Source organism: Eptatretus burgeri, chromosome 5 (genome assembly GCF_056783735.1).
Source record: "Eptatretus burgeri isolate ZD-2024b chromosome 5, Ebu_testis_v1, whole genome shotgun sequence".
Lineage (NCBI taxonomy): Eukaryota > Metazoa > Chordata > Myxini > Myxiniformes > Myxinidae > Eptatretus > Eptatretus burgeri.
Window position 1 is genome coordinate 84,761,055 of NC_140965.1, and position 27,637 is coordinate 84,788,691.

General features: G+C 43.0%; 1 protein-coding gene across 13 annotated transcripts in view; it reads left to right on the forward strand.

The window, feature by feature from the left end:
• LOC147026873 (caspase-7-like) overlaps nt 1-27,637 on the forward strand; it is a 120,091-nt gene that overhangs the window by 34,639 nt on the left and 57,815 nt on the right. For 2 of the 13 annotated variants that reach the window (XM_085882740.1, XM_085882741.1), the window contains 7 exons: nt 5,320-5,450; nt 5,975-6,075; nt 6,827-6,965; nt 7,493-7,535; nt 9,911-10,002; nt 12,353-12,472; nt 17,406-17,581. In XM_085882740.1, coding sequence (XP_085738866.1) covers nt 6,848-6,965; nt 7,493-7,535; nt 9,911-10,002; nt 12,353-12,472; nt 17,406-17,581 — 549 coding nt within the window. In that variant the 5' untranslated portion in view covers nt 5,320-5,450; nt 5,975-6,075; nt 6,827-6,847. Of the gene's footprint in view, nt 1-5,319; nt 5,451-5,547; nt 5,565-5,974; nt 6,076-6,826; nt 6,993-7,492; nt 7,536-9,394; nt 9,498-9,910; nt 10,003-12,352; nt 12,473-17,405; nt 17,582-27,637 lie in introns of those variants that run through there. The other 11 variants (XM_085882742.1, XM_085882743.1, XM_085882751.1 and 8 more) reach the window with 11 other exon arrangements.

Below are 27,637 nucleotides of genomic sequence, written 5' to 3' on the forward strand. Positions count from 1 at the left end.
AAACGAGCGAACAAAGGAGTGGAGTTTTGAGAAACGGCAGTGGGCTTTTGAGAGGCTGCCTGCACGTCGAGGATTCTGCCGTGAGAGGGACGGCAGCCCGCATCGAGGCGAGAAAGAAAAGGAAAGGCAGTGGTGAATCGGCCGGGAGAGAACGCTGAACCTGAGGGTCGAGTCTGCCATTGGCCGAGAAAGAAAAGTTGATTCAACAGAGAGAGGAACTGAGAGGACGAAGCGGAAGTCGGGCTTCGAGGCGGGAATGCAGGAGAGGAGATGCCGGAGCCTCTGACGGTCATTACTCACCTCACGGCTGGACACGTTGTCGATCCGCCTGCAGAGCTCGGCACCTCGATTTGGGCCTTGTCTGGAGAACAGGCAGGACCTGGATTTGTATGCTGGACCGTGAGAGAGATCGGCTGAGGCCCATCGTCGACATTGCGCGGGGCCAGAACGTGCTGAGGAGGGCGTGCGCACGCGATGACTTGAGAAGGAAGAGTACGGCGCCGCCATCTTGCCACGCGGCGCGTTCGAGCGGGAGCTCAAATCCGTGGAGATCCGCCTGTTGCGAGCGACATTCGTGCTCTTGACACTCCTCTCATCCATGAAACCTCACCAAGTACTCTGTCTTGTCTTGCATGCATGCTGTTTGTCTTTGTCTGCATGTGTTGTATAAGGCATATTTCGGTAGCGACCCCCTCGAAACCTGTAGACCGTTGTTCCCTAGTTAAGAACGGGTTGAGGATTGTTAATAAAATCATTTTCGTGAATTTTGCTTGTTTTGTGATCCCCGATGTTCCCCAATAAATCTGGTTAATTCGTATGAAGTTGCCGCTATGGATTAATTTGTGTTGCGCCGAGGAACGATCCGTTCAATTGGCATATAACACCAAAAATGGTTACAGACTGGCAGAAAATGCTCGGCATCTGACAAAACCGGTCTGTAACCAGGGGTTCTATTTTCCCAACTGGCAAGGTACAAGGATTACGTTGGTATCGCGATTGAAGGTGCGTGACCCGAGGCCTGTGCTGAGCCGGCCGGCGTTATAAACTCCGGAGACGGTTGTGGTGAGGGTGGCCCCTCGGACCGGGTGAGAATCCCGCCACCCCGGATCCGCAACAATACTATCAACCCAAGGGTAATGTCAACAAATTTGTCTTTGTTCAACGTTCCATACCCGATTGGAACAACCTCCCTCTACTCCTGGTGTCATAATTAGTGACACCCGCGATCAATTCCAAAATCAGCTGAATAACTAGATCAACAACATGAATTTGGACGAAAATCCATCTACATACGTGGATGTGTACACAAAATAATCATCTCCGCGCCCATTGAAGATTATTCAAAGAAGATCGGAAAAAGAAAAAAAATCAAAAGGTGACATTTCTATAATTTGTGAAGAAAATCAAATTTCCCTCCCTCCCAAAAACTCCTCTCCCATACATCCCCTTCCAACGCCAGGAAACCTACTGCAAAACGAACGCAAAAGAAGAGAGAGAACCAAAACTGTTACACCATCTCCAACCACATGAACAACATTTTCAAAGTATACATTATTTTCATTAAATTGCTAATACCAGAATCTATACCCAACTACGAATAATGGAGACCTTGTTATTAAGAATACACACCTTGCTTCTAGGAATCCGTGTCCCGCTCCTCACCGCAGCTGTAATCAAGCAAGGGCAAGTCACCTCGAGGATCCTGTCAACCTGCAAATAAAAGTAAACAAAATTCAAATCGAAATGAGGAAGAGCCCAACCATTGTAACTTGCAAGCATTTCCCAACAAGGGTAAAAACGGAGGCCACCAACCTGATTGTGAGAGCAACAAGCCTTGTGCTTCACCCTCATCACTTCTTCAGAAATGATTACTGCTTTGGTGAATGATGCAGTATGAGACACCAATAATTACTTCTGTTTAAACCTGTTTGTTACTTGCGAAAATCAAGTATATTGGTTGGTCTTGTGCGTTATTCTGTCTGTCTATCAGTCTGTTTGTTTCTTACTTGGAAAAAGTTGTTTTTTTGACAAGTACAGTCATGGCCAAAAATATTGGAACCCTTGCACTTTTGTCAAATAATGCACCATTTCTTCAAGAAAATTGTAATAAAATAATCTTTTGGTATCTACAAATGTATTTCTTTGGTTTGCAGTGGAAGAAAACAAAAAGCTGAAAAAATTACTAAATCTTAACTTATTCCACACAGAAATCCTAAAATGGGCTGGACAATATTATCGGCACCTTTCAGAAGTTGTTAGAAATAATTAGATTTCAAGCAGGTGATTCTCCGTCACTTTGGACATGAACTCACCTGTGCTGAGTTAAAGGTACCTGCCATATAAAAATCTCTCATTCAACCAGTTTGAATAGAGAAAAGGAGTCATTCTGCTGTTTTGGGTCACTGTGTGTTCCGCAATGAGCATGGATAAAAGAAAGAAAACCAGAGAATTGTCTGAGGCCTTACAGAAGAGGTCAGACACAAGATTGTAGCCAAGCACGGACAATCTCAAGGCTACAAGTCCATCTCCAGAGACCTTGATGTTCCTGTGTCCACCGTACACAATGTTATCAGGAAGTTAAAGGCCCATGGCACTGTAACCAACCTACCTGGACGTGGCCGCAAGAGAAAACTTGATTGAACATTGCAGCGAAAGATTGTTTGAATGATGGAGAAAGCACCTTGATCAACTGTCAAACAGATTCAAGCTGTCCTTCAGAAACAAGGTACAGTAGTTTGAACTCGCACCATCCGTCGCCAACTGAATGAAAGGGGGTCTATGTTGGAGACCCAGGAGGGCCCCACTGCTGAGAGAGAAACATAAGAAAGCATGACTGGAGTTTGCCAAAACGCACCTGAACAAGCCAGCATCTTTCTTGGAAAATGTCCTGTGGACAGATGAGACAAAATTAGAGCTTTTTGGTCAAGCACATCATCTCGATGTTTACAGGAAATAAAATGAAGCCTTCAAAGAAAAGAACACCTTCCCTTACAGTCAAACATGGAGGAAGTTCAGTGACTGTTTTGGAGTTGCTGTGCTGCCTGTGGTACTGGGTGCCTTTAATGTGTGCATGGCATCATGGAATCAGGAGATTCCCAAGGAATTTTGGAGCGCAATGGTTAACCCAGTGTCACAAAGCTGGGTCTCCGTCAATGGTCATGGTTCTTGCAGCAGGACAATGATCCCAAACACACTTCAAAAAGCACCCAGGAATGGTTGAAGACAAAACGTTGAACTGTTCTGAAGTGGCCAGCAATGAGTCCAGATCTAAATCCCATTCAACACCTGTGGGGAGATCTGAAAACTGCAGTTGGGAGAAGTAATCACCGACAGTTCACAACTTTATACCGATATTCACATAATTTCACCAAATGGTGCCAGAGTTTGTGATCTGCCAGAATCCTTTTTATTTTTGAGGTCAAAACGTCATGATGGGCCAAAGGTCAACAACTTTGTCAAGTTTCTAAAATCCTCAATTTTCATCCAATTGACTAGCAATTTGAACCGGATTTTCATCTCAGGTCAATGAATTCAACCAACCGAATATTTTTCAGGTCAACATGGACCAAAATGTTAACATAGGCCAAAGGTCAACAACTTCGGAGAGATTTCTAAAATCCTCAAGTTTCATCCGATTGACTTGAAATTTGGAAAGGATTTATATTTCAGGTCACTGACTTCAACCACCAATTATTTTTGAGGTCAAATTTGTTTTATGGATTTTGCAAGTATTGTGCTCTGCACGACGTCTTCTTGTTTGTTTGATTTTTATTGATCAGACTTGGTGGTATTATGGGTAGAGTGTGCTCTGAGTCAGGAAGGTCAGTGGTTCAAACCCTCTCAAAGTTGTCCCAAAGACTTTAAAATACATTAGTTTTTTTAATGGTACTTTCAATGGTAATGGAATTATATGGTACTTTCTACTTCCTTGCTTGACACTCAACATTTAAAAGAACAGAGCATGGTCAAACAATGTTATGAAGGCAATGGCAAACCACCCAGTATAACCCTTGTCAATAAACTGTTTCGGCAGCACCAATGCTCTGAAGAGTATGGCACAGATTTTTTTTGGAGTGGTGGGGTGGGGGGGGGGTGGGGGTTGCTGACAGGATGGCTGAGATTAGAGGTATGCACACTCACCTCTAAGTTGTCAAGGGGTTTGATCGAATTCCAACCAAACTACAAACTGTCATCCAAATGCAGGAGTGCAACCTGATTATTACTTAGGAGACGGCTCAGGTTATGCTTTCCAAGTAGTAGAGGTACAGAAAAATATTACAGCGTGGCCACAATGTCTTTCTCACCCCGAGTAAAATATGACTGCCTTTATGTACAGTGTTAATTCATTTCCTTTTTCCCTTTTTCAGATTGAGTGAACGTAACCATGGGTGATACAAGCAACCACACCATTTAACAACGGATTGTTGTTCGTGTGTGCGTTCACGAAAGTCCAGAAACAGGGGAAATGTCCCACAGAACATGGCGCAAAATTATTCTCTGTGATGACAATAATAATGGAGCACAAACGGATCCACTGGACACAAGGCTTGTGTCATGTGTTGTAAAAAGTGTATTAAAGAAAGCGTGCTGCAAATGTATCTGGTATAACTTTTAGAACCTCTCAGTGTCAGCTCGTATGATAAAAGGCAATGTCAATTTTTACAATGGGTGACAAGACATAGTGGCCGCATTGTATAGTAAAAACAGTGCAAAATCAAGGTGTCGGATTGAGAGAGTTATTATTAATCAGTCTTCTCTGTATTCTCATAATAGAACTTTGTTGAAGATTTGATGGCAAAGGCTCAAATGGTTAAAAAAAAATTATGCGTGACACACACACACACACACACATATACACATGCATGGTTGTGATTATACATAAACATACTGGTACTCCTCCTTATCGATTGGCCCCAACTATTCCCACGTCCCTGTATGGGGCCATCCAAGGTGGCAGTTTGGTCAGTTGGCCAGGCCTGATGTTCAGCTGAAGGTGATTTGGGCAGAGATTTAGCATTTGTTCATAACATTACTCTCCACCTCCAGACATCGCAGAATCATTAACGTCGGACCAACGATGACATACGTCTTTCTGAGAAACGTCGCACACATTTATTTACCACCATACCTTTCAAATACCATGGTGCCAGTTTATAGCTGGTTTTGGCCAGGTGAGGAATTGTGCTGGTCAATTTTGAGGGCATGTGACTCGTATTGTTTTTGTCGTTGCTGGTATGTGGAGGGGTTGTTTTCCCCTTGGGCTGGATGTAATCATTCATGGCATTCATGGTGTAGTTGAGCATGTGTCTGGACTTGCAGTGCACGGTTTTGGAGAAGAAGGGAGACAGACATCTTGTGTGAGTGCTCATCGTCGAGATTTGCATCGAGTTAGGAGTGTACACGTGGTCTCCTGCGTTTCGACTTTGCCGACTGATGCGACCACATGGATGGTGAGTTCTCTCGGGTTTCCTTGTGGTCTCGGATCATTCGTAGATAAGCTTTTGGCCTCGACTTTAAGGGGATTGCCGGTCCTGGTAAGACCATCGACCTCCAGATGCTTGTCGGTGAGTCTCTTAGGCTTCATCTAAATATGCTTTATGAATTAAATGTGAGTTTGTAATTTACTTACTCTTCAGTGAATTGTCAAAAGCTTCTAACAGTTTGCAAAATACCATCGAAGCCATGTGATCTCGGTGATGGAAGGTTTTGTGACTCAGAATAATGAAATCAGTCTGTTTCCATTTCGTGCCAAACCGTAAGAGACGAGTGTTAGGAATTATACCAGAGGCTGACTGATGTCACCAAGTTCTGTATGTGTTGCATTTCGTGTGTATTGCCTCATAGTAAAGCGTTATGGCTCTGTTTAATATATGTGAACAAGGCAGTGCTAATATCTCATTTGAAGTAATGGACACAATGTTTATTATATAATAATGACAGTCATGTGTAATATTGCTTTCTCGGAATTTGTCAGGTGATCGCCGTCGTGACTGGTAGTGCTCGTACACACCAGGGATCCAGTTTGTTGTGTTTGTGTTGATTGCCATTGTTCAGACATCATTCCTCCTTGCAAAGGTAAATAACAAATCTTGGTTGGTGTGTGTGTGTGTGTGTGTGTGTGTGTGTGTGTGTGTGTGTGTGTGTGTGTGTGTGTGTGTGTGTGTGTGTGTGTGTTACAGTCGTCATATCACAACAAAATGCATGTTTTGTATAACAGATTTGTGATTCGGGGTTTCTGAGATGGGTGATATAATTCGTCGATTATTTGATGTTACACGTACTTATAAACAATGTCCCAAACATCATTGGAGTAAGTAATGACTTCATGTAACAGATGATGTTACATTGTGACCATTTAATTGTAGAAACTGGCTATTCTATGCATATCACAATGGATGGTTTACAGCCTGATGTGCCATCCGGGTGATACCACTGTCCTCTATAGATGATTAACCTGTTGTTGCCACTGTATTAGCTTGGTAAATTTGTGGTTATATACTAGGTTGTGCTGGTTAAGCTGTTGCATTGGATTGTGACCGTAACTAGAATAACACGGAATGTGTTGAACAAGCAACTGTAAGTGTATTAAACACAGCAATCTAATTCATCGTTGTCTGCATCGTTTAAGTAGGAGCCCACACGTAACTCGGTGACAACTGAATGGCAAGTAATGCCACCTCGAAGGTAACTTGCAGTCTTGCTTTCCTTTGGCTACTGCTGGGACTCAATAAATGCTTACTACAAAAGTAAAGAAAGAGTGCAAAACGATCAGGAAATAAGGGAAGGATGTTGTGGTTCTTGTTGTTGTTTTTTCGTATGCAACCAGGGAAGGAGGTTACAGCATGATATGACCTGTTTTTACCCAGAAGATTCTGCCCTGAAATTAAGGTGTGACACCTATTCAGTTGCGTCCAACCTTTGGCTGTGGAAGATTCAAGTCGGCTGTGTTCAGACAGTTTGTTCAGGTACGTCACTCCGGCCAATTTGTTCAGGTACGTGTACGTCCGTTCAATTTTCGAATTGCCTTTGTGCATTAGCATTTAGCTATATTACCATTTATGACTCTGGGAATCCTATTTGTCTGGTTCCGTTTGCACTGTCACAAAGCCCTCTCGAGTGCACCTTGATCACAGTTCAGCCTTGAATGTATGTAGTGTTAAAGGTGTAATACAACCAGATCGATTTTGTGGAGGACATCCATGGCATATTGAAACCCGTACAAGTTTTCAAGTTAATATTAAAATATTAACAACGATCGTGATCATGAGAGCACCGTTCGTTTGTGAGAGAAGAAATCTTCTCAAAACATTACATGAAACTAAAACATGAAACAAAGATGAGATAAAAAGTTTTTTTTTCCATTTATAAAATACGAGAAAGTTATTCGTTCTTGTTGATTTAATTTTATTTCCCTGAAAAACCACGAACTTCCCCATTTTGTTATAATAACTATACTATGAGAAGCGTGTGTGTGTGTCACTACTTTTCTCAGAGATGACTGAACGGATCTTCGTCAAACTTTCAGAGGTTCATAAGTGAGTGGCAGGGAGTGTTTTAGGAGAAAAAAAAATCGAAAATGTTGAAAAAAAAAAAGTATGATGTTTTCTGGGGGGGGATTTTTTTTATTAGGCCAAAAAAAAAAAAATGTTGCATTGGCATAACGGGTCACTGAAAAATAGGGTAGGTCGGTCGGGATCTTTTTTTTATTTTATTTTATTTTTTTTCCTAATAAATCCCTCCCAAAATCTCCCCCGGCTTGAGTACCACCCTTTTTGTCGGCGGGTTCTGTCCGAAACACTTCCGGGTTTTTGCGATCGCGATCGCAATCAACAAGATACTTGAAAACGATAGCAAAACAACAAAAATAGCAATAAAATAGGGTCGGCAAAATTTTTCGATAGCAAAAAAACAAAAAAAAAACGTAGGGTCGGCGGAATTTTTAGGGTCGGGCGGGTTACGCCAATGCAACATTTTTTTTTTTTTGGCCTTATTGCTCTATCGTGCCAAAGCCTTTTTGATTAATGACAGTTATATTCAAGTACACATTTGTATAAATAAATACAAAACAATAACCAGACATTTAAAAACAAATAAACCTCTTCTGGAAGCGGTCAACATTGGTGGTTCATACTCTTCTTCTTTCTGAACGCATCATAATTATAGATCGGGGACAAAGTTAACCCGGAAACAAACATTCACGAGCATCCATTTGATGAATAATATCTGATTCCACTTCTAAAATGACACTTTTGCAATGCCTCTAAGCCAGTGGTTCCCAACCTGTGGTACGCGTACCATTAGTGGTACGCGAGGGCCTTCCAGGTAGTTCGCGAGCACTTTCGGGCTCAACCTTAAAAAGAAAAAAAAATTGCAAAAAAAAAAGATTTCCCAAGAAATCGGCCGTCACCTCTCACTGCTCAAGACAGTTGATGCATTACTTCCCAGACATTACATGTTGTGCCTACATCACCAATCCGTTTTTCGTTGAATCAAGCAATCTGCCTGTCGGGACCGAGGAACAAGAGGAGCTCATAGATCTCCAGGCTGACGAGACAGCAAAGACGAAGCACAAGGAATGCTCTCCTATGAACTTCTGGGTGACCATGGCCTCCTCGTACCCGACACTAGCCTGTCAAGCTGTTCCCCAGCTACTGATTTTCCCCTCTACGTGCGAGTGTCAGCAGGGGTTCTCAGCCATGATGACCATCAAGTCAAAGAGCCAGAACCGTCTTGCTGCGCCCAGGCATGATTTCCAATGTGCTGTGAGCAAAGTTATGCCCCGCATCGACCAGCTGGTGGAGAAGAAACAGATGCAGCCCTTGCATTAAATTTTGTTCTCTGTTGACAGTTAGTTCATTTGTGTGTTCTGCTTGTGAATAAATTGATATCTTATCGAATTGAGTTTTTCTGGAACCAGGTGGTACGCGGCAATGGTATGGGACCTCCAAGTGGTACTCGATCAGAAAAAGGTTGGGAACCACTGCTCTAAGCCAATAATCAACAGGGTTTTTTACAAAGTCCTGTTACCCCTTCCCCAGAATCTGAAGAATTAATCCTGTATAATGAACACACAAGAGGTATCAATGTAAACTATGTAATACACAAAACCTTTAGCGTCATACAAAATAAAATATTAACATTAACACATTTATGTATGTGTATATATATATATATATATATATATATATATATATATATATATATATATATATATATATATATATATATATATATATATATATATACAGTTGATGTTTGGGGGGGGGGGCGGGAACAGGATTTTGTTACCACCCTGTAGGATACAGTCCATTTCTCTATGTGTGAAGTTGATTTTGTGATCTCTTGGTTTCGGGTCTTATGTTCATGGACACAATTGACAGTTGCAATTCCACAGGTTTTTTTCGCAAATCTCATGGGATTGTGATTTGGACAAGCGACCATGACGGGTCATTTTAATATCTCTCGATACTGCCTCAGTCTTTGTAGCTACATGAAAGGTAATATAAAATGATCCCCAACCCCATTCCTTTGTGGGTAAAGGGAAGTGATTTAGGCCCCAACAAAAAACAAAAACGGGCAACGCTGGGTACACCTGCTCGTTTAAAATAAAATTAAGGTGTGTGTGTGTGTGTGTGTGTGTGTGTGCGTGCGTGCGTGCGTGCGTGCGTGCGTGCGTGCGTGCGTGCGTGCACGTGCGAAGCTTGAGAGGGAAATTAATAAAAACACAAGGTATATGCACTTGTTTTTCTTCGTTTATAGGTATATATTATATATAAAACGCTTGTATATAAAAAATATATTTATATATAAAACGTTTTCTTCATAAAACGCAAGGTATATCTTCTTATTCTTCTTGTTTTCTTGTTGAGAGTTCTTATGTCACTCATATCTAAGATTTTTCATTCTGCAGCATCGATCAGAGCACTGTCTCCGTCATGGAAAATGAAGGACTCTCACTCTGTTTGATAATCAACAACATGGAATTCAAACTTTGTCTGAAAGGTAATGATGATTCTTGTTCTTGTTCTTGTTCTTGTTCTTCTTGTTCTTGTTCTTGTTCTTGTTCTTGTTCTTTCACAGGGAAATGGAGAGGGGGTCATGTATTGAAAGAAAGAAAAGTGGGAATGGTCAGGAAGAAGAGGGATATTAAGGAAATTGGAAAGTTGGGAAATTAAGTTGGAAAATGATGGAGGAAAGTGGGAGAAAGGAATTATAAAGGGAGGGGGAGCAGGTCAAAATTCTTTCAGTTCACAGACAGTATGTGTACTTAATCCATTGGCATAGTGAGGAGGGAGTAGACGGGCCACTGTCTCGAGCACAATGCACAGTGGTGCCAAATAATAGGCTAACCCCAAAAATGTTTGAAGAAAATTTTTTTTTGAATATACCACTTAAAGACATTCATAAACATCACAGGGAATTGCGTTACAAACTGGGGGTGTTTTGCTTCATTGGATCGTGAAGTGGACATACACTGAAACCTTACCCAACCTCTACATTGCGTTGTGTATATTGTCCAACTGAGAATGTGTATATATTTCAATGGCAAGTTGCAAGAGACATGCACATAGTTTTTCCAGGCTAAAACTAATCAAGAACTGGAGAGTTCATGGAACACCTTAACGCTCACAGCCATGAGAAAAAAAGGTTGTGGGAAGGGACTTTTAAACTCTTGCTTTTTGTGTTTCCGAGTACAATATATATAAAAATCTTACCAGCTACCATTTTTTCTGAAAATCAATATTCCCAACCCTGAGAGAGGGAGCAGCAAATTTGATTGGTCAAGATGATGTAAAATGGGGTAATATTTTTTCCAAGTACAGCTAAATGGAATGTTGGTGAAAATGCTAAGAAGGTGATTTGTGTTCTACAGTTTTCAAATACAGTATATAATTTAAGGCCAAATAAAAATAAAATACCAGTTATGCCTGCTTTTCTGAACCTTTTTTGAACCCACCTCGTTTTTTACTATTTGTTATTTTGTCAAACATCCCGAAAAAAATAATCCCACCCATGTCGGAAGGAAGCTGTGCAGTGAAACTGCTGCATCGCTTAAAAAGTAGCCCCGTGGTATACTGACGGTTACTTCCCCAATAGGCTAAACAATAAATCCCAAACTAAACAATAACATAAAAAACTAAACACCTTCACAAGAAAAACTGAACAACAACAAACTAAAAATGAATGAAACACGGTGGGTAAGAGAGCTTCATTTTTGACAGACGGATGGAAGGACAGACGGTATATTGAAGTGGTTTGCACCACTTAAAAATCCATATCTTCATGTACGACTCTTTCACCATTCTTTGAATCAATCATTTTCCCCATGTCGATGCTGAGTTTTTATAACTTCTACAAAGTTGGACCAAGGAGCGCTGCTGAGTCCACATCCCACATATACGGATGTGACTACGAGAATTAATTTTTTTATGTGATTCTTCACCATTGAGAGCTCAGGCCAAAAACAATACGTAGCATGATGTCTCAAAAGGTTATGCATGGATTGGGATGAAACTTGGTGGACTGTTTGGGTGTGTGACCAGAACAAACTGTTTCAGTTTTGCTGAAGAACCAGATCCGGTTCCAGTTATCAGAATTTTTTAATATTTAAGTAAATCTTCACATTTGAGAAATAGGGCCAAAAATGATTTAGAGCATGATATTTCAATAGATTATGACAAAATTTGGTGGATGAGTGGGTAGGTGAAAACAACAAGCCAATTAATTTTTGGTTAAGGTTTGGATGTAGATTCGGCCTGTCAGTGGTCTACAAAATGTGAACTGTTCAGCTTCACTGAGGTATTCGCTCTTCGGAGTGCCGTTGTGGTTTTCCTATGTCTCTTGGGGAAATGGATGGACAAGTCGCACTTAAAGTGCTCCCCAGACCCCCCCAGTTGGATGTGATGAGGACTTGCTGCCCACTCCCATACGCTATCCCACCCGAGGCTCTTTGGGACTCCAGATTCTAGGCTGCTGGGCAATCAACTGCAGTTTTGGACGGCCAGAAATTGTTGATTTTTGTGTGTCCTCGTCTCGCTAGAGGCCACCAAAATCACTTGGAATGCAGGAAATATGTTGGCTTGTAGCGCAGTCCCAGAACCGCTGCCTCTCTCCCCTGGCTCCATCCCTCTCTCACTGCAACGCCAATTTGGGTACTCGTTTTGACCGTTGTCCCAAGGCACCACAAACCCTCAGCATGGCAGAAAATTGTTGATTATCTGTTTCTCTTGCTTTCGAAAAATTATTGATTATATCTGTTTCATAAAGACGAAGCATTCTGTGGCTTTCTTCTCTTTGGTTCTCTCTTTGTAACAACACTGCACTCTGTTTACTGTTTGTGATGTTTGTATAGCAAGGAATGGTGCTGAGGAGGACAACAGCAAATTGAAGGAGTGTTTTATGAAACTCGGATTTCATGTGGTCATAAAGAGGAATCAGACTTGTGAAGAAATGAAGAAAGTTTTAAAAGAAAGTAAGTGATTGTAAGTTTTTTTGTAAAGCAAACAAATGTCTTGCAGGGGGCTGTACCAGAGCACAGGCAGCACAGTGGGCCACTTCAGAACTCAGGAAGCAGACCAGGGGGTGGGAGCCATGGAAATGTATGTATATATATATATATATATATATATATATATATATATATATATATATATATATATATATATATATATATTATAATGGGCATGCTGGTGTTTAGCACAGAATTTGTCGTGGCCATGTTGGAGTATTTTTGATAACGGCACCTTCCAGGTAGTCACGTTGCGGCAGTGGGGCAGAAAGTTATGCGATTACCTGCACAAACTCCAGAACCGGGGCAAAATAACGTGGTCTAAGCTTCCACAAGTGAGTCGTGATTATTCATAATTTCTGTGATTTATTATCTGTATTCAGCTGTTGTGAGCTTTAGTTGCATGATTTATTCAGCAAGACAAATTTGCCTTGCTACATCAGTGGCCTACAACTAGATAGGACTCGCGGCTATTATTGTAAACATTACTGATTGTAGGGAAGCCAGTGGGACTGTGATTGCATTTCATTGATTGGTACTGATGGTGGGTGGTATCAGAGCTGGTGAGGGGAGTGGGGTGAGGATGGGGTGGTCGCAAGTGGGAGAAGTCACTGCTCCGTGGTCTGTTGAGGGGCCTAAGCTTCTCCCATAATTAAAAAAATAAAACACTCCAGCGAAACCACTCGTCGGCTTGTCTTCACATCCTCATCTTTCAATAATTGAAGAGTCATGGCTGGTGAAAGATCACATTATGCTGTTTAAAGTCTCACATTCTTGCAGGGTTGGCCAGGAGAAGTGTGGCTCAGGTCTTTCACGAACTGGATGGTCAGGTGTGGTGTTCGACAAGGTCAGGGCAGGTATTTTTAATTTGCCCAGCATGCCGACAATAACTTGTGGACTCTTCGCGAAGGACACCATGGGATCTTTAATGTGTCCACCAACTAATGCTGATGATGAGACACCCTGTATAATGTCCATCGGAGGGACGGCACACACATTAATGAATCATCCACTCTGCAAACCACCAGGATGACAGTTTATAGCTTGGTCTGGATTCAAACCCAGGCTAGAAAAGCAAATGCAGCCCCCAACGCCCAGACAGATATGAACTTCCACTCATATAATGCATTTGTTAATACTATATTTATTTACTTTTCAATACTTCTACTGTATGCCTGGTGTTGGCTTAATGGTGATGCTGATGGTGATGGTGGTGGGCATGGGATCCTCGGGTCCTGAGTTCAAATCCTGCTTGGCTGTTGAATGAATACCAGGTGGGGTAACTCAGCCTGTTATCCTTCTGACGTTGAAAAAAGGAGTACCAGCTTGCTGGGATGATTGAGCCATTTGAGTATCCTGTGAAAGAGGGGTGACGTGTGAAGGGGTGGAGGAGAAACTTGTGAGCCAACGGCCATCCATATCTAGTGCCCAACTGTGTCTGCGGTTGTCCTCCTGGAGTTGGGTTACTTGTTATTAGGAGGTTGGCGGCAGGATTTGCACTTTGGCCACTGTAAAACACTTCATCACGCCAAACCTACGAAAAGCAAAAATAAATCTGAAAACCCACTCCGCAGCTGCCCTTCGCAGGGCATCTCACCAGATATCAGGATTGGGGTAAAGCCTTCGAGACCCCCAATCTTTGATGATAGGAGGGAAACCACGGGGTAACATTCCCGGGACAGATTGCGGTAGTGTGTGTTGGCGTTGTGCTGAGGTGTCACCCACCAGACGGCGATCTCCTTGGGCTAACCTGAGGCGGTCCCTTCGAGTGGGTGCCTGGAATGTCCTATCCCTAAGAGAGGATGATCACCTGTGCCTGTTATTATCTGAGCTCAAGCGTTTGGACATCGGTATTGCAGCACTCTCTGAGTTTCAGAGACTGAATTGCAGTGAGATAATGGTGGGTAGTTACAACCACTATTGGTCTGGTCGCTCTGATGGTTACCATTCCCAAGGAGTTGCTGTAGTTGTGTCCAATAAGCTGACTCCAATGATAATTGACGTAATACCAGTCAACGAGCGTATTATGAGACTAAGGATTCGTCACTCCTTGGGTGTAATTTCCCTGGTCTCTGTTTATGCTCCGACTGAGGCGAGTGATCTCACCGTGAAGGATGCATTCTACGCCACGCTCGAGTCTGTGGTTGATCAGTGCCCTAGACGAGATACTCTTCTAGTCTTGGGGGATTTAAATGTATCGACTGGAACTGATATGGATGGTTATGAGACGTGTGTTGGTCCCCATGGGTCTGAAACTGTGAACTGGAATAGCACCAAGTTCCTTGACTTTGCAAGAAGTCATGGACTTAGGGTGGCTGGTTCATGGTTTCAGCACCCACAGGCTCATCGCTGGACTTGGTCTTCCAACGCTTGTGGTGTGGCAAAGGAGATTGACCATGTGCTCATTATTGATGGTCACTGGAGGATGATCCAGAACTGCACAGGTTCTACCGGAGTGCTCATTTCCTCAACACTGACCAAACGCTTGTTGTAGTAACTCTGAAGTTGCAGCTTAAATCCAGGAGAATGGTGCCATCCCAGCCTTGGCTGGATGTTGGCAAGCTCAAGGATGTGAGGGTAGGTGAGGATTTTCCGAACAGGTTGAGTGGAGATTTGGGGGGTCTGGGTGCTTTGGGGCATCCTGAATAGTTGTGGCGTGCCTTCCAGACCACCATCCTTGATGTTGTCGGTGGATGTCTTGGAACTCACAGGAGGTGGATGTGAAGGATTGCCTGCACATGCATGTTTTATTTCTTCTTTTTTCTTTCTAAATTTCGTCTTTCCTGTTCCATTCGATTGAAAAGAAAAACTTTCTCTTGCAATTTATTTTCTCACGGGGCTGGAAGGATGGCCTAGAAGTACACACAATCTTCTCTTCGCTGTTTAGCCTGAGTTTGATTCTTGAATCAGCTGCAAGCTGCCATGCCCTGTATTTCACAAGCAGGGTGATTCATCAGGACTTCAGGCAGTGCAAGGGTGCACAGGAGCTTCGACTGTGCAGGAGCTTTGACTGTGCAGGGGTTTGGGCCTTGCAAGAGCTTGGGCAGTACACACGGTTGCGCCAGATATCGGGCATCACAGGGAGGTACTATGGAGCTTGGGAAGTGCAAGCAGGTGCATATCGAGGGAAAATGGTGCCTATGGCAAGCACTGAAATTGTGCCCCTGTCCAAACATCTGACACCTATCTTTTAGATAACTTTACCCTAATATCAGCTCAAAAATACAACCAAAGCTCGTTAATCTTTTAATTAACAAATTATGACACTACATGAAAATTACAACTGCACCTTCCTTGCTTTCACTGATGCAAATTGGCCTATGATGTGCTCAAAGTCAGATTTTTTCAGTTTCTTCTCTTTCTACACTCAGTAGAGCAACATCACAGAGTGTGCCTTGACCCATGGAGGCTCTCAAATACGAAAGTATTAGTTTTAACTTGCTGAATGATCTCTCACAGCTGGCGATGGAAACTGCGATGTTAGTATTATCTGAATAGCAATGCGAAGATCGGGGAAGACGTTCTCATCTCCATACTGAACAATAAATTTGAGAAACTCTTCAGGTTTTGATATTCTCATGTTGACCCGACTTGATAGCAACATTCTGCAATCCAAAATTTCTTCATTTAGCTGCTGTCCAACAACATCAGAGCTGCACAATTCGCCCAGATTTTCACACTTCTTTAGGTCGTTACCGTTGGTGCCGTAACACAGTCTCTCGACATCGAGAAGGAACCCGAACTTGGTGTCAGTCTCGTGCAAACGAGCGAACCTTTCGTCCATTTGTCTGTGAAGATGGTTGAGTGTTCCCCTCATGACTCTTTCCATTTTCTCCTTGGCTGTTTACCCAGCGTCTCTTGAGTTCTCATCAGCCATTCGTTTCTTTCATCTTTGACGTCTTTCAACTTCAATATTCCATTCTTGACAGAGACCGAGTCCTTCTTCGAGTGACTCACTGACCAACACTTCTCTTTCATCATCAAAATGATCTCGGAGGGCTTTCAAATCCAGGGCAGCATCGTGGAAGTTCATGCGCAGATCCTGCAGCCTCTTTTGAATACGGTCAATGCGAATGAGTACTTTGTTCCAAAATCCGAGCAAAGTCAGAAAATCGTAACTCAACATGCGGCATTGCGGCTATACAGCTGCCTTGCGTCACTTCTGGTGAAGTGGTTGAACAATCTGGCCATCCTAGTGCTTCTGACTCATGATAATCAGACAGATCATACATTTGAAGAAAATTCTTTTATCACTATCCGAGAATGGCTTGTCTGACTTTAATAGAAACTGCTTAGTGCCCCCCCCCCCCCGCCTTCAAGTGGTGTCCAGGACATGTGCCATACCTTAGGTACGCCACTGAGTGCAAGGGCGCGCTCGGGACCTCAGGTTGCGCAGGGGGTGCTCTATATTTTGGGGCAGTGCATGGGAATGCTCCAGTCCCTCAGATGGACGTTAAACGGGAATCCTGTCTGCCGGCATTAGTCGGTGGATGTTAAAGACCCCACGGTGTCCGCGAAGAGTGGGCGAGTATTTGCTGGCCCCATGGCCAAATTCCAAATCCCTGCCTTTACCAGCAGGGGACACTGCATCAGCGTTACAGCTGCGCTCTTCGCAATGATGCAAACCAGCAGCCACACGCTGCACACAAAAAAAAATGATCTAATTGATTTGAATTCTTCCCTTGCTGTGTACATTATAGCAAGGCAATCAATTAATACCAATTTTAGTTTACATTGCATTAACTGCTGACTGTCTATCTTTGTGCTCATTTGAATCCATCACAAGATAATCGAATCATTTCTACAAAACTAACAATTGCTAATCTTCCCAAGTCGTTCCCATCTTGTTTGTAATGAGAATTGTGTTCATGTGACATTTTTATCATGTTCATTTCAGATTCGAAACAAGACCACAGTAAGAGGACGTGCTTTGTGTGCGTTTTAATGAGCCATGGAGACAATGGAAATATTTTTGCCACTGATGGAGAAATTGACATTCAGGAACTGATTTCGGAATTTTATGAAGATTGTCACCCTTCTCTCAAGGAAAAACCCAAGCTCTTCTTCATACAGGTGATATTGGGTTCCCGCTGGGCAAGAGAACATTGTTCATTTGTGAATCATGAAGTTTTTTTTTTTTTGACATGTTAATTTTATCATTCGGGAATACCCACATGATTTTAGTTTATTGTGTTTTCTACTTTGATTTTTTTGTCGAATTTCTAAATTAAAAAAAAAAAATTCTCATTCTGTGAAGGAGGTGGCTCACATTGGTCAAGTTCAGGTACACAGGGCATTCATTCAAAATGGTACGTTCGCAGTTGTCCAAAAAACGCCAACATGGTTTTGTATTTTTCTAAATATTGTTGCGATTTTGGAAGACCCTGGGGAGTTACATTCAACACATAAAGGCACCCTTACCTAGAGTTTAGATATATCCATAGTATTCTGTTTCGTTCAATTATTATCTCTCTCCTCATAACAATGGACTGGGAAATGTGTTGTGTTTGTGTAGCAGGTTCAAACCACCCCATCCTCTTTGTAACTCTTATTTTATCTCGCTCCCTCCCCGCACCTCTTTCCAGAACATCCATACACACAAACATGATTTACAAAACCAACATTACTCCTCCAAAACTCGCGTTAAACGGCGCATGATTCATAGCGTTTGAGTACCAATCGGACCCATCATTGCACTTGAGTACTACCCGGTCCTTCATGGCACTTTCAACGAAGCGCTTGGGGACCATTCAGTCCTCTGCAGCGCCTGCATTGAACAGCCAATGAGAACCACCTGGCAACATCGGCGCACCAATCAGGAAGCTGCACGAGGAGCTGCCCAGTCCCCAGACCACGCCTCATTCAGGGGCTTTATAAGTCCGGGTAGCTCAGAGGTCGATGTCACATACGTCCAGATAGCAGAGATTGCTGAAAGAGTCCTCCGAAAACAAGCTGAGTGAGCACGAGCCACGGTGCAGACAGGTTCTGGAGCAAGTGATCGAACCAGTTGCAGATCACTTTTCTGGCTTTTTCATTTATATGCAATCTCATTGGTTAACAGATATCTCGTGACATATAACACGGCCAAAAGCCAGCACATCTAATGAGTCGAGCAATGTCTTCCACCCATTGGCCCAATGCACCGCTGGCCTGACTCCACGCACAATTGTAACCTAACTAAATAAATAATACGTTCACCGTTTTCGTGCTGCGGTAAGCCAAAGATATCTGCTGCAGGTGTATGTACAATACGTTCCTATTCGCAATCGCCACGCCATGCCCGTCCCTTGAAGATGTATCTACTATAAATGGATGAGGTGTGTGTGCGTGCGTGCGTGATACTTTTTGTCTTAATTCCGTACGTCTATTCATGAATTACGCACAATTGGAATTTACCTTTTGACGCTTTAGACTGCTGAGAACCCTTTGAACTTTGAAGACCCAAAAATCCCAAAAAGTCCCTGAGAACCCCAAAGTCCCAAAAGTCCCTGAGGCCCCAAAAGTTCCCAAGGACCCAAAAAATTCCCGAGGACCCAAAACTCCCAAAAGTTCTTGAGGACCCAAAAAGTTCCCGAGGACACAAAAGTTCCCAAGGACCCAAAAGTCCCAAAAGTTCACGAGGACGCAAAAGTTCCAAAAGTTACTGAAGACCCTAAAGTTCCCAAAAGTCCCTGAGGACCCGAAAGTCCCAAAAGTTCCTGAGGACCCAAAAAGTTCCAAAAGTCCTAAAAGTTCCTGAGGACCCATAAAGTTCCAAAATTCACCAAGGGCCCAAAAGTCCAAAAAAGTTCCCAAGGACCCAAAAGTTCCCGATGACCAAAAAGTCCCAAAAGTTACTGAAGACCCTAAAGTCCCAAAAAGTTCTCGAGGACTCAAAGGCTCCTGAGGACCCAAAAGTTCCCGAGGACCCAAAAGTCCCTGAGAACACAGAAGTCCCAAAAGACCCCAAAGACTTTGTAGGTCCTGTAGACCCTTAACGACTCGACTATACTATAAAAAATCCATTAGAATTCCCATGTATTAAGTGCACGCCATGTTAAGGCGTATAAAGCAGCTTAATACATCCTTCGACCACACCGTGGCATTCTAATCTAATAAATAAGCTTCATCAGATGTCTGTCTCTGTCTGTCTGTCTGTCTGTCTGTCTGTCTGTCTGTCTGTCTGTCTGTCTGTCTGTCTGTCTGTCTGTCTGTTTGTGCTTTTTGCAAAGACAGCTGGGCTGAAAACCAACAAATTTGACACGCAGACCAACTCTGACCCGGGAGTTGTCCTAAGTGTATTTTCATCCACAACCTCGGCCTTTAAAGACCCCGAAGAACCATAAGACCTTTTTTTTTACATGCTTGAGAGAAGACTTTCTACATGCTTGGGAGATAAGACCCCTTAAGACCCTGAAGACCATTGAATTTCCCGAACACAATTAAGACACTTTTAAACCGTGAATACTCCAATGACGGTAAAGATCCCCAAGACTCTTGAAGACCCCCAAGACCCTGAACAACCTTGAAGACTTAAATCTTTTGAAGACCCCTAAGAGCCAGAAGACCTCAAAGACCCTCAAGACCCCTTTCCTCACTGGTGTTTCCTTAAGACCCCTTTACCCACTGGTGTTCCCTTAAGACCCCTTTCCCCACTGGTGTTCCCTAAGACCCCATTACCCACTGGTGTTATGGCTTTCTTGCCCCCTACGCAGTGCCCCCCTCACCCCATCGGTTCTCCTGCCCCCATTCTCAGCCCTGCCGGCTCTCCTGCTTCTCCCACTTCTTAGTACTCCCCCCCACCCCCACTCTGGCAACGCTGGGTAACCCTACTAGTCTCTCTATGAACTTTAATTGTGTCTTGCTTTCCAGAATGATTGAGGTGCCTATGTCCGTAGATTCGTGATCAGGATTGTCTAAGGAGCTTGGGTGCTGGGGATAAGATTATTTCTCGTGTGACACTGCATTGCTGTAAATACGTGCTTTTGTTTAACAAGACCTTTCGTTTCCATCCTGCTCGATTGTCTCATTCTCCATTGGTTAGACACTCGTTAGTGTGTAAATTCTCCTTTGGTTAGTGTGTAAATAGTGGATGGGGTTTTGCCCCGCTGATTCGCAATGGTTATAGACTAACTGACGTCCCACTCATGGTTCCACTTGGCCATACTTAATTGATAAATAGGACTGGGGCGCCAAGAGCATGGTTCCCGATCTGGGGGAGGTTAACCTACTGGGGAGGTGATGTAGGAATTGGATGCAAGAACCATCTCGGATGCTAAGTTAATCATCTCAGACAGCATCCATCGTTGCTTGGCAACCCTTCATGCCTCAGAGTTGACTGCGGATTGTCAGCTTCAGGGTCAAAGGTCAGGAAGCGGGTCCGAGAGAGGCCACTCGTGACCCGCCGACAAGCCCGTAACAATATTATTTACAACATTTGATTTTGAAGAAAAATATCCTTTATTTATTTTAAAAGGTCAAAAGGTTGGAATTTCTTTCAGTATTATGAATATCTCTCTTGGAGAACATTTGAACGCTCCTTTTTGGGTTATATGTGTCATCCCACCCAATAGGTGTTCTTCAAATTATATAATGGTCTTTGCTAACAAAATCGCAATCAAGATGTTTTGGAGATATTGTGTCCCACTCCAAAGGTAAATCCAGTCACGTGTACACGTGTCACCTTTCACAGCCAATCGGGACTCACAAAAATAATGCATTGGTGGCCTCCACAGATTCTGATTCTGATGTACCATATCTTCTTCTTCACTAATAAAAGGAAGTGTGTGTGTGTATGTATGTGTGTGTGTGTGTGTGTGTGTGTGTGTGTGTGTGTGTGTGTGTGTGTGTGTGTGTGTGTGTGTGTGTGTGTGTGTCTCTCCTCCATAACTCCAAAACCATAAAACCTAGCAGTCTAAAACTTTGCATGCATACTAAGAAAACTCCAAGGAAGTCCAAGAGTGAAAATTGGATGTTTGGGTTAATTAAAACATCCCTTTTGAAGATGATTAACGCCCTTATTTAATTATATCCTTCATCAGGCGATCTTCGACCACCTCACTGTCTGGGGTCTTAAGGTGTTTCTTGGGTAACCTTGCTGTTGTCTGAAGCAGCCATGTTTTTTTTGGCCTGCTCAACCATGCTTTGATTTGGAACAGGCCACAACGATTGCTGAGGCCTAAGTCACATTTGCCATGGCGGCCGTGGGGGTCTCCAAAATATACAGCCACGAGCAATTATACGGCGGCCGCAGTATTTCCATGGTCACACAATGTAGCAGTCACATATGTTTTTATTTTTCGGGGAGCCGCACGGCGTATTTATAAATTGTGGAGACCGAAAACGTGGGGTTGCCGTACGGTCTTTGATTTGATGTCGCACGGTGACATTAAGGGGGCCCTGCGGTGGCCATATAATTTTCACGGCAGACGCAAGGTAGCCTCAAGGTGCCCGCAAGGCGACCACAGGGGGAGGGGGGGCCTAAGGCGAACGTGTGGCCAGACAGACGGTAACCAGTGGGTTCATTTATTTATTTATTTATTTTTACCAGTTCTTTTGTTTCAGCATGTCGAATTGCTACGGCGACTGTAGAAATGAAAAAGTTATAATTCCACGGCGACCCCTACGGCCTGTAAAAGATAGCCAAACGGCGTAGGGCCACCCTGAGGCCAGCACAGAAACTCTGCGGCCACCGCACGTTTCTGTCAATTCAGAGGGCATACGGCCGCCGTATCCTCACCGTAGAGCAAATGTGACTTAGGCCTTAACGATAAAGTTTTTTTTCACTTTCCTTACTCATATTATAGAATGCCTGTTCATCCTAGCTACGAATCACTGGGTATATTGCAATGCTTATAAACACCTGGAGACTCCAGCATTCGTGGCTTTATTTAATTTGCACATATGAATAACCGAGAGAATCTCTTAAACTAAGGATTATTCCAAAAATGTAAGCTCCAGATTTGAAAGTATCAGCAGTTCCGACTCCGAAAACAAGTGTTCATTTGTCAAATTCAGACATTGCATGGGCGTTTCCAGACGCATAGTTGGATCGTCGGCAATTGGTAATCGCTTGCCAAACCTGGCGTTCCATTGGAGTGCTTGCTTGAGTGCTTAAGCCACTTCCCAAGCTGTGCAGTGCAGTTCATGTCCCGATCGAGATGTTCAGTCGACAGTTACTCCAAGGTAGAGGTATGTATTGAGCTCATACGGACATGGTACATATGGGTAGATTTGGATCTGTACGGACTCTCTGCAGGTGTGTGGACATGCCATGCCTGTTATGGGTGCTGTGGTGGCAAAGTTTCATACTGTATTTTATGGAGGTTCTATCAGGTTTTCTTTGTCCTTGCGCCTGTTTCTAAAGCATTTGGTTATTACCTCCGCCACCGAAGGTGAAGGAGGTTATGTTTTCAGCCCTTTCTGTCTGTCTGTCTGTTGGTTTGTCTGTGTACAGGATATCTGAAAAGGTTGTGGACGGACCCGGATGAAATTTCTGTGGACAGGTTTGGTGTGTGACAGGACGAAGTGATTAGATGTTGGTGAAGATCCGGATCCGGATGAGACTATGAGAATTTTTTTTTTATGTCATTGTTCACCATTGAGAGATCAGGCCAAAAACGATATATATCATGATATCTCAAAAAGTTGTGATGGATTCGGATGAAACTTGGTGGAGGTGTTGAGTGTGTAACAAGGAAGAATTGATTCAATTTTGATGAAGATCCAGATCCGGATCCGGATGTGATAATTTTTTTAAGTGATTCTTCACCATTGAGAGATAGGGCTAAACTGATATTCAGCACAATATCTCAAAAAGTTGTGGACGAATTTGGATAAAACTTGGTGGACAAGGTTGGGTGTGTGACCACGACAAATTGATTCAATTTTGGTGAAGATCCGAATCCGGATCCGACGACGAGAAATTTTTTTTAGTGATTCTTCCCCATTGTGAGATTGGGCCAAAAATGATATAGTACTGTATAGCATGATATTTACCCTCGCCAAAGGATTCAGAGAGGGTCTTGCATTTGTGTCCCTTTGTTTGCTTGTCTGACTGTCAGTCTGTTTGTCCACACAGAACTATCGTATTTTTATCTGCAACCGCTTATTGGAATGAGACAAAATTTTCACAATTGGTGCGACTACTCGTGTAGAATATTACAATGATAATTATGTCATCACAGGTCACGTGTTGTGGCAGCCATATTGAAAAAGGAGAAAAAACTTTGAACCTCTGTATCTCTGATACCGCACCAAGAAAAAAATTTGAAACTTGGCACATAGCAAGTACTCCTCATGGGGAAGGAGAGTGATTTTTTTTTTTATGACATCATAGGTGCCCTCATTATGACGTTATAATTGCATATGTAGAGCGCCACATCCGATCAGTATGAAAAATTTTGAGGGTCATCTAGGGATAAAATGGTCCACAGAAAAAAATTCATGACATTGTCGGTCACGTGATTCGGCAGCCATATTGTTTTTTATTTTTTTTTTTTAAACCTTCAAAAATCTTCTCTGAAGTGGCTGAACAGATCGAAGCAAAACTTTACAGATATGACCGCCTGTCCTTGAGGAACAAAAGGTTTACACATGTGATGTCATTTGTCACATGGTTTGGCAGCCATATTGGATTTACCCTAAAACCTATAAAAAAATCTTCCCCAGAATAGCTGGACAAATCGAGGGGAAACTTCACACAAGTGTTCCCCAAGCCATGTGTGCACAAGTGGCACATAGCAAATACTCCTCATGGGGAATGAGTGTGGTATTTTTATGACATTATAGGTGCTTGCCTTCATTATGATGTCATAATTTCACATGTTGAACGCTACATCTGATTGGTATAAAAAATTGAGGGTCATCACGGGATAAAATGGTCCACAAATTTTTTGATGACGTCATTCGTCACGTTATTTGGCAGCCATATTGTATTATTTTTTGGTAACCTTCAAAAATCTTCTCTGAAATGGCTGAAAAGATCGAGGTGAAACTTTACACATATTATCTCTTATCCATGAGGAACAAGTCACACATATAACGTCATGGGTCACATGGTTTGGCTGCCATATTGGATTTACCTGAAAACCTATAAAAAAAATACACCACTCAAAAGAAGTCCTGGCAAGGGTTTGCAATCTGATTGCTCTTTTTCATGTTCAAAAATGTATTTGGCTCGATACCATCTCATGGATCATGCATTACATGGCGGAGTTATGCAATCTACCGAGTGCCCTACTCATTGGATTTGCTTCACAAAGGTTATACATTTCTTTTTGTCAGTTTCAAAGCAAAATATATTTGATATTGCCCAATTTCTGAGCCGTTTGCCAAACTAACGTGTTTTCTAAATTACTGAGCCAAATTTTTTTCCACCCGTCACATGCAGCTGTTTATAAGCATTGATGTTTGTGAACATCTCCCTGAAACGTCTATATAAATGCAACATTGTTTTTCGGTGAAAACGACTGAATGTTTTTTTGTTGTATACAGTCCATAATGGAGTTGGTAATCACACCGACTCCAATCTGCTGATTCCCCAAAAAATTGCCAATATCGGGTGTGTGTGTGTGTGTGTGTGTGTGTGTGTGTGTGTGTGTGTGTGTTGTGTGTTGTGTGTTGTGTGTTGTGTGTTGTGTGTTGTGTGTTGTGTGTTGTGTGTTGTGTGTTGTGTGTTGTGTGTTGTGTGTTGTGTGTGTGTGTTGTGTTCACAAAGCATAACATATTCCCAATGATATATCTCTCTATCTCTATCTCTATCTCTATCTCTATCTCTCTCTCTCTCTCAATGGTCATTATGACTGGATGGTGGTTATATCCATATGTGTCTGGATGGTGGTTATGTCCGGGCGCGGTTTGTCTCCAGACATGTCCACATGGTATTTATCTCTAGACATGTCCAGATGGGAGTTTGTCTCCAGATGTGTACAGGCGGTGTTTATGTCCGGATGGGAGTTTGTCTCCAGATGTGTCCAGCCGGAGTTTATGCTCTGCCAGGAGTTTGTCTCCGGACGTGTCTGGGCAGTGTTTGTCTCCAGACAGCTTGGTTCCGGACGCGTCCGGGCAGTATTTATGTCTGGGTGGTGTTTGTCTCCGAACGTGTATCTCCATGTGTGTCTGGATGGTGGTTATGTCTGGGCGGGATTTGGCTCCAGACGTGTCTGGATGGGATTTTGTCGCTGGACATGTCCGGATGGGAGGTTGCCTGGACGTGTATGGATGGAAGTTTGTCTCCGGACGTGTCAAGATGGTGTTTGTCTTGACGGGAGTTTATCTCCGGATGTGTTTGAGCGGTGTTTGTCTCCGGACAGCTTAGCTCTGGACACGTTCAAAATGGATTTCAGTCATTATTTTGTTTCCATCTTCACTGTTATTCTTTGCAGAATCATTTGGATGAGGCAGTATGAACCGAAATTTTAAGGTCCACCACACATCTTCCTCCCCCCTTCCTCACTCTCCCTCCCTCCTCTCTCCTTCCCCTCCCTCCTCTCTCCTTCCCCCTCCCTCCTCTCTCTCCCCCTCCAGCCTTTCTCTCTCCCCCTCTATCTCCTCACTCTCCCTCCACCCCTCTCTATCACCCTCCTCTCCCCCCATCTCAGTGTTCCCATCAGTGAAGCAACGGGTGGTATTTGCAGGTCTATACTATTATGGAGTGAAGTGTTTGTTATCTCCTCTTAGACGAAGCGCCAACGATCTACGAAACTCAGCTATATTGTACTTAGTATACAGCATGCGACTCTGCATCACTCTACTATACTTAATGAGCAAACATTAGGGGGGTCAAAAAGTAAAGCAGAGACCACCGAGTATTAGCTATGCAGCCCGAGGTACATCACCGAACTTGATTGGTCCAGTGCTGTCACGTGCCGACCACAGAACAGACCACCACTACCATCTCTACCACCCATCCATGGGACGGGTGATCTACTAATTATGTGAAAGTGTCGGTGCTGCTGAAGCAGTTTCTTGGCAAGGGTTATACTGGGTGGTTTGCCATTGCCTTCCCAGCAGAAGTTAGGGCAGAAATTTGGAACTTGTTCAGGGTGCCATCAATATTTCACCCACTTTCATGAAGGACACCATGGGATCTTTGACATCCACCAATGAATGCTGGCAGACAGAAGCTCGTTTAGTGTACATCTGTGGGACAGAACACACATTAACGATTCACCCTGCCTGTGAAACACCGGGATGGCAGTTTATAGCTGGGTCAGGCAAGTGTGTGTACCTCTTGGCCATCCTGTCAGCCCCTTCACAGATACAGTATCAACAGTAATTTAAATTAAATTACATTTAATACTTTATGTTACTTTTTTTCACATGGGGATGTAAAGTGAGTAATCCAATAACAACAAGAAAAAGAGCAATCAGGGATTGCAGACCCTCGCCAGGAATTGTCTTGTGTAGTTTTGTGAAGGATATTTTGTGCAGTGTTTTTGTACAGGTGTGTTACGTAATCAACTAGAAGGGCACTCGATGGAGCAGATACTTACGCCACGCAATTCCTGATCCACGACAACAAATCAGGCCATTACATTTTTTAAATATCATGCTGTACAACAGCACTACATCGTTTTTGGTCCTACCTCTTAATGGTTATGAATCACTTGAAAAATCAAATAATTATCATATCCAGATCCTCATTCAGATCTTCACTAAAATTGAATCAATTCGTCCATGTCATACACCCAACCTGTCCAGAACTTTTTGTGATATCGTGCTATACATCGTTTTGCGCCCAATCTCTCAATGGTGAAGAATTACTTAAAAAATTTTAGTGGTTGGATCCAGATCCAGATCTTCACCAAAATCGAATCAGTTCGTCCTTGTCACATACCCAACCTGTCCACAAAATTTCATCCGGATCCATTCACAACTTTTTGAGATATTCTGCACACAAACAAACAAGCAGTCATAGACTGGTACTTACGAAATTGTCAACTTGACCTCTGACCTTGTCTAATAAAAGCTGTCTCGAGAGAAGGTAGCGACGCAAACCAGAAGTTTATACGATGACTCTGTACAAAACCATCAAAAATCGAATGTTTGACCTCACAGTGACCTTGACCTTTGACCGATTTTGACCAAAATCTAATCAGCACTACCCATCGCCCTCCTGAATCACGGTATTGGTAGCTTCTTCCGTTC